General features: G+C 36.2%; 1 protein-coding gene across 1 annotated transcript in view; it reads left to right on the top strand.

Moving 5' to 3' along the window:
- Positions 1-15,113, top strand: part of CEP57L1 (centrosomal protein 57 like 1) — a 61,981-nt gene that overhangs the window by 28,615 nt on the left and 18,253 nt on the right. Inside the window, exons 2-4 of the mRNA XM_070043444.1 lie at positions 4,478-4,698; positions 6,239-6,418; positions 7,579-7,700. Coding sequence (XP_069899545.1) covers positions 4,536-4,698; positions 6,239-6,418; positions 7,579-7,700 — 465 coding nt within the window. The 5' untranslated portion in view covers positions 4,478-4,535. The remainder of the gene's footprint in view (positions 1-4,477; positions 4,699-6,238; positions 6,419-7,578; positions 7,701-15,113) is intronic.

A 15,113-nucleotide genomic window follows, 5' to 3' on the forward strand; every position in this document is an offset into this window, starting at 1 on the left:
GAGGTTCTATAGGGTAAACTTAAAAGTCACTTTTATTACTTGAGTTAGGAATCTGCCTTTTTGCATTAGCTAAGTCTGTTATTACTTGTACATCTGTTTTCCATTTTCCAAAGTTATGTTGTTGTCATCTTTTCTGATTTCTTTGTCCTTTCAGGTTTATCTTTTTTAAAAAGTTTTAATATTATTTTAGTGGGTTTTGAAGAGGAAGCAAAAGTCAGTGTATATGTTCTCTCTCCCATATTTACCTAAACTACTCTTTCAAAACTGTTCATAATTCCAAATTATTTCTGGCTTTACTTATCTCTCTGTCAATCAGAGTTAGATAATCCCTCTTCTGTGCTCCCATAACACTCTGTGTATGCTTTTGTTATGGAACTTATCCCGTTGAATCATATCTTGTTTTTAACTTGTCTCTCCTGCCACACATCGTTGTACAACCAATCTCCAGAACTTTTTCATCTGGCGAAACTGAAATTCTACAACTCCCCATTTACCCCTCCCCTCAGCTACCATTCTGCTTTCTGTTTCTATGAGTTTGACGACTCTAGATACCTCATATAAGTAGAATCATACAGTATTTGTCTTTCTGTGACTGGTTTATTTCACTTAGCATAGTGTCTTCAGTGTTCATCCGTGTTTTAGCGTGTGTCAGAATTTCCTTCTCTTTTTAAGGCCAAATAGTATTACATTGTATGTATATACATTTTGTTTATCTGTTCATTCATTGATGGACGTTTGGGTTGTTTCCACCTTTTGGCTATTGTAAATAATGCCATTATGAATATAGGTTTACAAATATCTATTTGAAACCATGCTTTCAATTTTCTTTTGGATATATATACCTAGACATGTCATCATTTTTTATGACGTTGACATTTTTTAAGAAAACAGTCCCCCCTTTATAAAAAATAGAATGTTTTCCATTTGTGGCTTTTGTGATGTACTGAGATTCAGGTTACACATTCCTGGCCAGAATGCTGCATAAGTGATTGCAAATATTATCTTCTGCTTTTCTTTTGTCTTTCAAATTTTTTCATAATTTCTATATGTTGTAGAATGAATTTTCATGTAGTCTTTGTATCTTTTCCTTTATTTTCCTCCTGCCTTTAAACACAAAATATCTTGCCCCCTTCTAAGATTATTTTAACTATTCACTGTTTTTTTTTAATAATTTTTAAAGTTAAAAAAATTTTAACTCTGTAGGTTATTTGAAGTTCTGTACTGATGTGTGCTATTATGGAAAGGTTTAACTGGATTTTTTCCCTAGTTTTTCTAACATCATTCATTGAATGAACAACAAATGAAACATTTGTTGAATCCCATGGAAGTATTTATGTGAAGTTCTTAGATTTACTAATTTCTATTGACCAGTCAGTTTTTATATCACTGTCTTAACACCTTAGTTATTATATGTTGTAAATAATAGGTTGTAATATCTATTAGAGCATCTGTAAGGCAAATTCCTTAACCTCAAATTATTCTACTCAATTGTAAGAGTACTTTTAAAAGTAATATACATTAAGAATAAAATAAAGTTAGTCCAGCCTTTACTGTGTTTGCTCTTTGGATAAGTTAATCTAGATGCATACACAAAGAAAACCAGATAAAAGAAGCAGAGCTGTTGATCTTTCTCCAGTCTCTCCAAGGAAAAAATCTAAACTTGAAAGAATTACCAGTACGGAAACAGAGAGTCCTCCATTTCAAGAACCCATTGTAGTATCTCTGACTGCTTCCTAAATGCTGTCTCCCTAATAGTCCTATGAGATTACACAAAGATGATGCCACCAGCAGGAATAGACATTGGTTATTTAAAGGGACCATTTTGGAACAATTACTTCCCTCAAGAACGAGTGAAAATGCTTTGCAGTTAAGTATTTGTGTCCAGCACATTCTTTAGAGGGGATAGTTTCTTCATGCAGTGGCACCTTAGTTGCAGCCAATTAAGGTGTCTTAATTTTATACACCATAGAGGCAATGGATAATTTCCCTGATTGTTTACAAGCTGTCAGGAATGGTTCCAGGCATAACTTGAGTTTTCCTAAGCTTTACCAGGCTACTGATACAATTGAGGCCCACATTTTACAGCCCTTTGCCCCTACCTGTGGGACAGAATACTCCAACAAGAATTTCTGAGGTCTTTTCAATAACCTACAGCTAGACCTCATACCAAACATTCACATTCCTTGGAGGATGGGGCTTAGGCAGCTCTCTGTATTTTCAGAAAACTTCCTCTAGAAAATTCTCTCATACATGCCATGAATATGTCCTTTCCAGCTGCTCTGTCACTCTCTTGCTGTCTCTCTCTGGCTGAACAGTACTACCAATGCAACAGAACTCTTAAAGTGCCAAAACTGTGTTAGTGACCTCTGGCAACTTCCCCCTTCATTGGAATATAACATCTTATACAAAGCAAGGCAGCTAGTGCCTCAATCTTTTATAGAGATCTTGGTGAAATATTTCTCACTTTTTACTTCCAGCCCTCTCTCTTCCCTACAGCCATGTATAAGTAGATGGGACTCGGTCAGAGATGAATTAAAATGACCACCACCATACTCTACTCAGAATCACTCCTCCTCTTCTCCACCAATTAAGGCTTTGATTTTGGATCAGGGTTTCTGTACATCTGTCATATTCCTTCAGAGTTTTTCTCCTAGGATGCCTCGGTTCTTTATGTAAATAAGCTTTGAGTAGTTTTTAAGCACTTGTTTATAATACAGGGCTAGATTGTAAGGGTTAAGCTGGAACCCCTATTACAGTGAGAACCCCATGGCTTGTTTTCTCTCATTTCTTTACTGTTTCCTTTCTTTTCTTCATATACCAGTAGGTTATTACTCTGCTTATGCCAACTTTCAGATGTGTTTACACATTTAATTTAAATAAACTTTGGTCTAATTTTTAACTTATTGGTATCTTCTGAGTAGTCATTTCATATACGCTAAAACCCTTGAATTCTTTTTAATTGGTGCAAAAATTGACTTTGTAAAATAATACTATATTTGGGACAGAGGAAGCAGACAGTCCTCCCAAGGACTTCAGTGTATAGTGACTAATGGCAAAATTTCATTCTTTTCATTATTGGAGAGATTCAGCAGGAGCTGAAAACTGAATCAGATTTCTCGAGTAACTCCAAAGTTCTTTGTATAGTTTCAACCACATACCTCTCTCTGAAGATGTACAACCATGTTCAGAACATCTGTACTTTGGGGCCCTGCCTTTACTTTATTGTGAGCCAGCTGTAACTAAATTTGCTCTCTTATTTTTTGAGGGAACAGCAACTTAGATAGATGCAGTCTCCCATGGGGAGCAGACAGTGTCTAAGCAGCAAGAACCCAGAGGGACAGAGACATGGTTAGTAAATGGTAGCTGGTGCTAATAACAAAAGCAAAAATGATCGCCTCCTAAGATCAAAGAGCATCAAGTATTCTAGCAAAGCTTCCTAGGCTCTATAACCTCTAATTTAGACTGATGAGAATGTCCTGGAAGACTACACATCATGACAGTGGCTAAAGTAGAAAATCCTATTGAGTGAAGTTATGTTCCCTGCCATCCCAGGAAATACAGTCATGGAAGTATCTTCCTTTGCCCTGTGAATTGGGAAGGTAGTGAAATCACTGAAATTTTACAGTTCTCAAAAATTAAAGTAGGCTAATTATAATTCTACAAAGGAATTCTAAATTTACATTTTAAAGCAAGCTTTCATTCTAAAAATTGTGCTGGTAAATTGTTTTGTGTATAAACAATTTTCTGTTTCTTTCAGTGTGGTTATGAGTTAATTTATTTAACATTGACTATAATCTATTAAGTAGAATACATTTCTAAAATATTTAAATTACAGAAAGGAAAATAAAATGATTTGGGAACATTTAAAAATTATCTGCTAAGATGGTTAAAAGAGCTCTCCAACAAACATACAAAAAAAGCCCAGAATGACAAGGTAAAGCTATTTTGGATTTTCAGATTTTGGAACCCTTCTAAACTACATGATTAGAATGCTAGTGCATTAAGTGGAGTTGTGTCTTATTCAAGGGTTAGACTCAGAAATTGATATATCCAAAATTATCCTTGAAAATCCCTTAGGAGGCCAGTACATTAGAGTCTTAGAGAATCATGTTATGTGGGTGGCTTGTGTTTCAAAGCTGTGTTGTCTTTTAGAATATATACTTTTCTCTCTGAACCCTAGAGTCAAACTCTTTTAGAGGGGTGCTCAGATGATGAACTTATGATCAACTGAGAAACCAGCAAATTCACACCACGCATGTAACGCTCACTCCAGAGCATATACTCATTGAAAGTCAGGCAGAATTGTCTATACTGTTTATAGATTAAATAGTCATTTTTCTTTCTTTTACTGCTGAATTTATTATAGTTGAATTTGTGATAATTAACTTCGTAAAGACAAAATTCCACAGTATATGATTATGTATTTATTTTAAAGTTTCATCTGAATTTTTGTCTAATGTTTTTGTCATTCACATAGGAAAGAATGATGCTATACTGTGCTATTCCTTTACTGGCACAGTACAGAAGTACAGATAATGGATTCTGAATTAATGCACAGTATAGTAGGAAGCTATCGTAAACCTCCAGAAAGAGTGTTTGTTCCATCAATCGCCCAGAGTGTTGAATCATCTCAGACTCACTATTCTGTGAACTTAGAAGTTACCTCTCCTAAAATGCTTCGTAGTCCAAATAGCCAAGGTAATGCTAATATAAAATCTTATTTAACATTAGGGGAATGGTACAAAGTATGTTATACAAAACTTTCCATTTTTATATAGAAAATAAGATGATTGTGTATTTAACTAATCTTAGTAAAACTGCTCATTTTGACTCTGTTTCTTAAAGTTTCTGTAAACTTAAGTTACTTAACATTTTTTTATTTTGGCTTCTTCAGCTATAAGATGAAAATTAATATAACCAGCTAAGCACATATTACAGGCTTATCATTAAAACGTCATTAGAAAATAGGAAAATACTCTCTGAAGAATAAAAGGTCAGATTTTCAGAATCCTTCTAATAAACAAGATGATTAGAATACTAATGAATTAAGTAGAATTGTCTTAGTCAAGGATTAAATTCAGTAATTTCATATATCTGAAATTACCCTTGAAAATTCTTCATGAATCCAGTACATTGGAGTAACTACAAAATACAAGTAATATAACTTTTAAAATACAAGCTTAGGAGGATCTTAAAATTGAATTAGGAAAACATTTATGACTCCAGGCATACCTACACCATTACAAATTACTTTCTAAGATGATGATAGTCACGTTCTTTTTTAATCTTTTATAATAATGGTTGCCATTATTAAATAGACTGGCTTTGTGGAGCAAAGCAACTGAAGAAATAATAATCCAAATCAAAAAATAATCTCTAGCAGACATCTTTCTAATTGGATATAAACTATTTGAAAGTTAACTTATAACATTTATTTATATTCAGTTATCTCTAGTTTTTTATAATTTAAAGTTGTAACTGAGAAGAAAATGTAAGACAATATTTGAAAATTTTATAACTCTGAGCTTATCTGAATCATGAAGATATTAATATAGCTGAAAAGAAATCACAGTAGTACATGTGTAACACTTATAATCTTTCAAGCCTGACATCAGTTAAACCACTAGGTTGTAATTTTTTCTTAATGGAAGAAACTATGTTCTATCTCATATGTCCTAATTATTAACATTATATCTTGGACAAAGAAACAATAAATGTTTCTGGTTTGACTGAAACTGAATACATGAAGAACTGAGAAAAACTTTTAACTTTAAACCTAAGTTTCCTTGTTAATTAGTGGGCACTATATTTTAATTTTCTTTATCCATGCTCATACTCTTATGCCTCCCAACCTTCCTCCCTTTCTCTCCCTCTCTGTCTCTCTCTCTCTCTCCATATACATATATACACACACACACATATATACATATACATATATACATATCTTTTTGCCTTAATTTGAATATATTTATTTTATTAAATTTAGTGATTATTAGCTTTCTCATATCTCAAATTTAGGAAAGTACTAAATACAATCATAAATATATTGTTTTTGTAAGATATGTTAGAATTTGTCCCTCTTTAAAGTTTTGTCATTTTTCTTTTTGATGAGGAATATAAATTACTTATTTTTTTTGGTTCACTAACAAAAACATACTGCTCACTTTTATATGCTACTATGATTGTTAAGTGTTCAAAAATTCTCACTTAAAATATCAAGTAAATTTTTTTTCAACAGCTCTTATTTTAGCCTTAAAAACTCTTCAGGAAAAGATTCATCGTTTAGAGTTAGAGAGAACACAAGCTGAAGATAACCTGAACATTCTTTCCAGAGAAGCGGCACAGTATAAAAAGGCCTTGGAGGATGAAACAAAGGAGAGAAATCTGGCACATGAGGAACTAATAAAGCAGAAAAAAGGTAAGAACATTCAATAGTTCTCAGAAACAAGTGGTTACCAAAGTTTACAACTTAAAAATAATAAGCCCAGTCTAAGAAGATTTACTGAAATATCTTTGTTCTTATATGCATTCCAACATTGAGGGCTTGTTCTCAGACATTTTGGTATTTGCATTAAATGGATGTAATTTTGAACTTACCTCTATTATATCTGTTATCCCAGTTCATAAATTTTTGAGATTAAAAGAAAAATTAGACAAGTTGTGTTTAAGAATTATAATATTTTCAGAATACCAACAAAATGCAATATGTTATTAGCCCATAATATAATTGGAATACTTCATATTTTCACTAGTTTTTTTTTTTAATTAGAAAATATAAAGCAATACTAGTAATTAAACAACATAAAACAATAAAAATTAACTTAAAAAATTATATTTAACTTAAAAGATTAATTGGAAGAAATGGACAGGTAGGTGGAGGCTTCTGTGGAAATTATGAAAAGGACTTCTGGACATCTGTTTTAGAGATTTAGAACATAAGTTCTTTATATAATTTCACTTAAAACTTGTGGCTTTTTTTTCCTTGTAACACTACATCACCCTCATAAACAAGGTTCAAATTTGTGTTTCAACTTATAAATAGAATGAAGAAATGGGGAGGAAAAAAAAACATCCCAAGGTAATTGGACAAAAGTAGAAGAAAGAGCTGAGGAAAGTAACGAATTAAAGAATTAGAACGAGGTTGCTTATTATAAATAGAATTAACTGTGCAGTTAGTAGTCGAGAACAGAGGAAAATGGGAATGGTAGAATGCATATACCTGAGTTTCCTGAAAGAGAAGAAATGTATTGTTAGGAAAGAGACTTTAGGTCCTCTATTTTCCAGATGGTGTTGTTTCCCAGGAAGAGCCAGGTTTTTTGTTATCCCACAGGTCACTGACATCCTTCCTTTTCAGAAGTATGCCCTCTGGGAGTTTATGAGGAGGCAACGTTAAATTGGTTATATATAATTAATGAGATACACACAAAATGTATGTTCATAACTTTGGGAGAGTCAATATTTAGAACTAAAGAACTCTTGAACTTTTAGCTGTTGATTGAATTCATAGAATACATTTCTTGTTATAACTCTCTGATCTATGTGATAACTAACTGACTCATTACTTTTTCTTTTTCATAGATATAAGTATGCAGTTAAGCTCAGCCCAGTCTCACTGTACCCTTCTAGAGAAACAACTAGAATATACAAAGAGAATGGTTCTCAATGTAGAGCGAGAGAAGAATATGATCCTAGAACAACAGGTGACCATATTTTCTATAGTAATATAATATAATATATATTTTTTGTTGTGTATTTTTTTTAACAAAGTGAATCAGTTATACATATACATATGTTCCCATATCTCTTCCCTCTTGCGTCTCCCTCCCTCCCACCCTCCCTATCCCACCCCTCCAGGCGGTCACAAAGCACCGAGCTGATCTCCCTGTGCTATGTGGCTGCTTCCCACTAGCTATCTACCTACGTTTGGTAGTGTACATATGTCCATGCCTCTCTCTCGCTTTGTCACAGCTTACCCTTCCCCCTCCCCATATCCTCAAGTCCATTCTCTAGTAGATCTGTGTCTTTATTCCTGTCTTACCCCTAGGATCTTCATGCCTTTTTTTTTCTTAAATTCCATATATATGTGTTAGCAAACAGTATTTCTCTTTCTCTTTCTGACTTACTTCACTCTGTATGACAGACTCTAGGTCCATCCACCTCATTACAAATAGCTCAATTTCGTTTCTTTTTATGGCTGAGTAATATTCCATTGTATATATGTGCCACATCTTCTTTATGCATTCATCCGATGATGGACACTTAGGTTGTTTCCATCTCCTGGCTATTGTAAATAGAGCTGCAATGAACATTTTGGTACATGACTCTTTTGGAATTATGGTTTTATCAGGGTATATGCCCAGGACTGGGATTGCTGGGTCATATGGTAGTTCTATTTGTAGTTTTCTAAGGGACCTTCATACTGTTCTCCATAGTGGCTGTACCAATTCACATTCCCACCAGCAGTGCAAGAGTGTTCCCTTTTCTCCACACCCTCTCCAGCATTTATTGTTTCTAGATTTTTTGATGATGGCCATTCTGACTGGTGTGAGATGATATCTCATTGTAGTTTTGATTTGCATCTCTCTAATGATTAATGATGTTGAGCATTCTTTCATGTGTTTGTTGGCAGTCTGTATATCTTCTTTGGAGAAATGTCTATTTAGGTCTTCGGCCCATTTTTTAATTGGGTTGTTTGTTTTTTTGATATTGAGCTACATGAGCTGTTTTTGTATTTTGGAGATTAATCCTTTGTCCATTGCTTCATTTGCAAATATTTTCTCCCATTCTGAGGATTGTCTTTTCATCCTGTTTATGGTTTCCTTTGCTGTGCAAAAGCTTTTAAGTTTCATTAGGTCCCATTTATTTATTTTTGGTTTTATTTCCATTTCTCTAGGAGGTGGGTCAAAAGGATCTTGCTGTGATTTATGTCATAGACTGTTCTGCCTATGTTTTCCTCTAAGGGTTTGATAGTTTCTGGCCTTACATTTAGGTCTTTAATCCATTTTGAACTTATTTTTGTGTATGGTGTTAGGGAGTGTTCTAATTTCATTCTTTTACATGTACCTGTCCAGTTTCCCCAGCACCACTTATTGAAGAGGCTGTCCTTTCTCCACTGTACATTCCTGCCTCCTTTATCAAAGATAAGGTGACCATATGTGCGTGGGTTTATCTCTGGGCTTTCTATCCTGTTCCATTGATCTATCTTTCTGTTTTTGTGCCACTACCATACTGTCTTGATTACTGTAGCTATGTAGTATAGTCTGAAGTCAGGGAGCCTGATTCCTCCAGCTCCGTTTTTCGTTCTCAAGATTGCTTTGGCTATTCGGGGTCTTTTGTGTTTCCATACAAATTGTGAAATTTTTTGTTCTAGTTCTGTGAAAAATGCCAGTGGTAGTTTGATAGGGATTGCATTGAATGTGTAGATTGCTTTGGGTAGTAGAGTCATTTTCACAATGTTGATTCTTCCAATCCAAGAACATGGTATATCTCTCCATCTATTTGTATCATCTTTAATTTCTTTCATCAGTGTCTTATAATTTTCTGCATACAGGTCTTTTGTCTCCTTAGGTAGGTTTATTCCTAGATATTTTATTCTTTTTGTTGCAATGGTAAATGGGAGTGTTTTCTTGATTTCACTTTCAGATTTTTCATCATTACTGTATAGGAATGCCAGAGATTTCTGTGCATTAATTTTGTATCCTGCTACTTCACAAAATTCATTGATTAGCTCTAGTAGTTTTCTGGTAGCATCTTTAGGATTCTCTATGTATAGTATCATGTCATCTACAAACAGTGACAGCTTTACTTCTTCTTTTCCGATTTGGATTCCTTTTATTTCCTTTTCTTCTCTGATTGCTGTGGCTAAAACTTCCAAAACTATGTTGAATAAGAGTGGTGAGAGTGGGCAACCTTGTCTTGTTCCTGATCTTAGTGGAAATGCTTTCAGTTTTTCACCATTGAGGACGATGTTGGCTGTGGGTTTGTCATATATGGCCTTTATTATGTTGAGGAAGGTTCCCTCTATGCCTACTTTCTGGAGGGTTTTTATCATAAATGGGTGTTGAATTTTGTCGAAAGCTTTCTCTGCATCTGTTGAGATAATCATGTGGTTTTTCTCCTTCAGTTTGTTAATATGGTGTATCACGTTGATTGATTTGCGTATACTGAAGAATCCTTGCATTCCTGGAATAAACCCCACTTGATCATGGTGTATGATTCTTTTAATGTGCTGTTGGATTCTGTTTGCTAGTATTTTGTTGAGGATTTTTGCATCTATGTTCATCAGTGATATTGGCCTGTAGTTTTCTTTCTTTGTGACATCCTTGTCTGGTTTTGGTATCAAGGTGATGGTGGCCTCATAGAATGAGTTTGGGAGTGTTCCTCACTCTGCTATATTTTGGAAGAGTTTGAGAAGGATAGGTGTTAGCTCTTCTAAATGTTTGATAGAATTCGCCTGTGAAGCCATCTGGTCCTGGGCTTTTGTTTGTTGGACGATTTTTAATCACAGTTTCAATTTCAGTGCTTGTGATTGGTCTGTTCATATTTTCTATTTTTTCCTGATTCAGTCTTGGCAGGTTGTGCATTCCTAAGAATTTGTCCATTTCTTCCAGGTTGTCCATTTTATTGGCATAGAGTTGCTTGTAGTAATCTCTCATGATCTTTTGCATTTCTGCAGTGTCCGTTGTTACTTCTCCTTTTTCATTTCTAATTCTATTGATTTGAGTCTTCTCCCTTTTTTTCTTGATGAGTCTGGCTAATGGTTTATCAATTTTGTTTACCTTCTCAAGGAACCAGCTTTTAGTTTTATTGATGTTTCCTATTGTTTCCTTCATTTCTTTTTCATTTATTTCTGATCTGATTTTTATGATTTCTTTCCTTCTGCTAACTTTGGGGTTTTTTTGTTCTTCTTTCTCTAATTGCTTTAGGTGCAAGGTTAGGTTGTTTATTCGAGATGTTTCCTGTTTCTTAAGGTAGGATTGTATTGCTATAAACTTCCCTCTTAGAACTGCTTTTGCTGCATCCCATAGGTTTTGGGTCATCGTGTCTCCATTGTCATTTGTTTCTAGGTATTTTTTGATTTCGTCTTTGATTTCTTCAGTGATCACTTCGTTATTAAGTAGTGTATTGTTTAGCCTCCATGTGTTTGTATTTTTTTTACAGATCTTTTCCTGTAATTGATATCTAGTCTCATAGTGTTGTGGTCGGAAAAGATACTTGATACAATTTCAATTTTCTTAAATTTACCAAGGCTTGATTTGTGACCCAAGATATGATCTATCCTGGAGAATGTTCCATGAGCATTTGAGAAAAGTGTGTATTCTGTTGTTTATGGATGGAATGTCCTATAAATATCAATTAAGTCCATCTTGTTTAATGTATCATTTAAAGCTTGTGTTTCCTTATATTTATTTTCATTTTGGATGATCTGTCCATTGGTGAAAGTGGGGTGTTAAAGTCCCCTACTATGAATGTGTTACTGTCGATTTCCCCTTTTATGGCTGTTAGTATTTGCCTTATGTATTGAGGTGCTCCTATGTTGGGTGCATAAATATTTACAATTGTTGTATCTTCTTGGATCGATCCCTTGATCATTATGTAGTGTCCTTCTTTGTCTCTTCTGATAGTCTTTATTTTAAAGTCTATTTTGTCTGATATGAGAATTGCTACTCCAGCTTTCTTTTGGTTTCCATTTGCATGAAATACCTTTTTCCATCCTCTTACTTTCAGTCTGTATGTGTCTCTAGGTCTGAAGTGGGTCTCCTGTAGACAGCATATATATGGGTCTTGTTTTTGTATCTATTCAGCCAATCTGTGTCTTTTGGTGGGAGCATTTAGTCCATTTACATTTAAGGTAATTATCGATATGTATGTTCCTATTCCCATTTTCTTAATTGCTTTGGGTTCGTTATTGTAGGTCTTTTCCTTCTCTTGTGTTTCTTGCCTAGAGAAGTTCCTTGAGCATTTGTTGTAAAGCTAGTTTGGTGGTGCTGAACTCTCTCAGCTTTTGCTTGTCTGTAAAGATTTTAATTTCTCCATCAAATCTGAATGAGATCCTTGCTGGGTAGAGTAATCTTGGTTGCAGGTTTTTCTCCTTCATCACTTTCAATATGTCCTGCCAGTCCCTTCTGGCTTGCAAAGTTTCTGCTGAAAGATCAGCTGTTAACCTTATGGGGATTCCCTTGTGTGTTATTTGCTGTTTTTCCCTTGCTGCTTTTAATATGTTTTCTTTGTATTTAATTTTTGACAGTTTGATTAATATGTGTCTTGGCATATTTCTCCTTGGATTTATCCTGTATGGGACTCTCTGTGCTTCCTAGACTTGATTAACTATTTCCTTTCCCATATTAGGGAAGTTTTCAACTATAATCTCTTCAAATATTTTCTCAGTCTCTTTCTTTTTCTCTTCTTCTTCTGGAACCCCTGTAATTTGAATGTTGGTGCATTTAATGTTGTCCCAGAGGTCTCTGAGACTGTCCTCAGTTCTTTTCATTCTTTTTTCTTTATTCTGCTCTGCAGTAGTTATTTCCACTATTTTATCTTCCAGGTCACTTATCCATTCTTCTGCCTCAGTTATTCTGCTATTGATCCCATCTAGAGTATTTTTAATTTCATTTATTGTGTTGTTCATCATTGCTTGTTTCATCTTTATTTCTTCTAGGTCCTTGTTAAATGTTTCTTGCATTTTGTCCATTCTATTTCCAAGATTTTGGGTCATCTTTACTATCATTATTCTGAATTCTTTTTCAGGTAGACTGCCTATTTCCTCTTCATTTGTTTGGTCTGGTGGGTTTTTATCTTGCTCCTTCATCTGCTGTGTGTTTTTCTGTCTTCTCATTTTGCTTATCTTACTGTGTTTGGGGTCTCCTTTTTGCAGTCTGCAGGTTCGTAGTTCCCGTTGTTTTTGGTGTCTGTCCCCAGTGGGTACGGTTGGTTCAGTGGGTTGTGTAGGCTTCCTGGTGGAGGGGACTAGTGCCTGTGTTCTGGTGGATGAGGCTGGATCTTGTCTTTCTGGTGGGCAGTTCCACGTCTGGTGGTGTGTTTTGGGGTGTCTGTGGACTTATTATGATTTAGGGCAGCCTCTCTGCTAATGGGTGGGGTTGTGTTGTTGTCTTGCTAGTTGTTTGGCATAGGATGTCCCGCACTGTGGCTTGCTAGTCGTTGAGTGAAGCTGGGTGCTGGTGTTGAGATGGAGATCTCTGGGAGATTTTCGCCGTTTGATATTACGTGGAGCTGGGAGGTCTCTTGTGGACCAGTGTCCTGAAGTTGGCTCTCCCACCTCAGAGACACAGCACTGACTCCTGGCTGCAGCACCAAGAGCCTTTCATCCACACAGCTCAGAATAAAAGGGATAAAAAGTAGAAAGAAAGAATTAGAAGAAGAAGAAAGAAAGTAAGGAAGGAAGGAAGGAAGAAAGAAAGGGAAAGAAAGAACGAAAGGAGGGAGGGAGGGAGGAAGGAAGAAAGGAGGGAAGGAAGGACAGAAGGAAAGAAAGAAGATAAAGTAAAATAAAATAAAGTAAAATATAAAGTTATTAAAATAAAAAATAATTATTAAGAAAAAAATTTTTTTAAAAAGCAAAACGGACGGATAGAACCTTAGGACAAATGGTGGAAGCAAAGCTATACAGACAAAATCTCACACAGAAGCATACACATACACACTCACAAAAAGAGGAAAAGGGGAAAAAATCATAAATCTTGCTCTCAAAGTCCACCTCCTCAAGTTGGGATGATTCGTTGTCTATTCATGTATTCCACAGATGCAGGGTACATCAAGTTGATTGTGGAGCTTTAATCCGCTGCTTCTGAGGCTGCTGGGAGAGATTTCCCTTTCTCTTCTTTGTTCTCACAGCTCCCAGGGGCTAAGCTTTAGATTTGGCCCAGCCTCTGCATGTAGGTCCCGGAGGGCATCTGTTGTTCGCTCAGACAGGACGGGGTTAAAGGAGCAGCTGCTTTGGGGACTCTGGATCACTCAGGCACGGGGTGGGGGGGGGGGGCGGGGAAGAGGCACAGAGTGCGGGATGAGCCCGCGCGGCAGAGACCGGCAGGACTTTGCACCCGCCTGAGGCGCGCCGTGCGGTCTCCCGGGGTAGTTGCCCCTGGATCCCAGGAACCTAGCAGTGGTGGGCTGCACAGGCTCCCCGGAAGGGGGGTGTGGATAGTGACCTTTGCTCGCACACAGGCTTCTTGGTGGCGGCAGCAGCAGCCTTAGCGTCTCATGCCCGTCTGTGGGGTCTGCGCTTTTAGCCGCGGCTCGCGCCTGTCTCTGGAGCTCCTTTAAGCAGCGCTCTTAATCCCATCTCCTCTCGCACCAGGAAACAAAGAGGGAAGAAAAAGTCTCTTGCCTCTTCGGCAGGTCCAGAGTTTTCCCCGGACTCCCTCCTGGCTAGCCGTGGTGCACTAACCCCTTGAAGGCTGTGTTCACGCCGCCAACCCCAGTCCTCTCCCTGCGCTCCGACCGAAGCCCGAGCCTCCTATAACATGTTTTTAAAGAACATTTAATGTCATGGGAAGATTGTCATATTAAAAATCTTAAATAGGATATAAAGCTGTATATAGGAAATTTCCAGTTATGGTGATACATACTAGGTCGTTTGGACCAACCTTTTTGTAGAGGAAAACACAAAAAACTGGACAGAAAATTAAAAAGAAAGGGAGGGAGGGAGGAAGAAAGGAAGAAAAGAAAGTACACAAAGGCATTGTAGAGTTAACAAGGTGATGTAAAATCACCAATTCAAAAATCTGTGTGCAGACTTAAATCCAAAGAAGTTGAGCTCTAGAGAGGTTAGTTTCAGGTCCCTTCCTTCTTAGGGCATTTCTGATTCCAGAAGAGTCTGTTGAGAGGCTAAATAATACTTTTGAAAGCCATGGTTATGGGGCTAAGGAAATTTAGAGTCCAGGGCCTGCCAAGAGTAGGAACTGTGGTATATCTTCTGTGCTCTGAATGCTTTGTAATGGTGAACAAGAAGAAAAACAACCCAGATTACAGCTCTGCTCTAGGTTATCAGAGTAATCCAGAAAATCTTAGTCCCCGAAATTGGATTAAAGTGATCCTGGATGGCTAATGTTCCCAAGGACCTCAAATTATTTCTATAAACATCTCTTCTACATAGT

The sequence above is a fragment of the Globicephala melas genome, chromosome 14 (assembly GCF_963455315.2).
Source record: "Globicephala melas chromosome 14, mGloMel1.2, whole genome shotgun sequence".
Classification (NCBI taxonomy): domain Eukaryota; kingdom Metazoa; phylum Chordata; class Mammalia; order Artiodactyla; family Delphinidae; genus Globicephala; species Globicephala melas.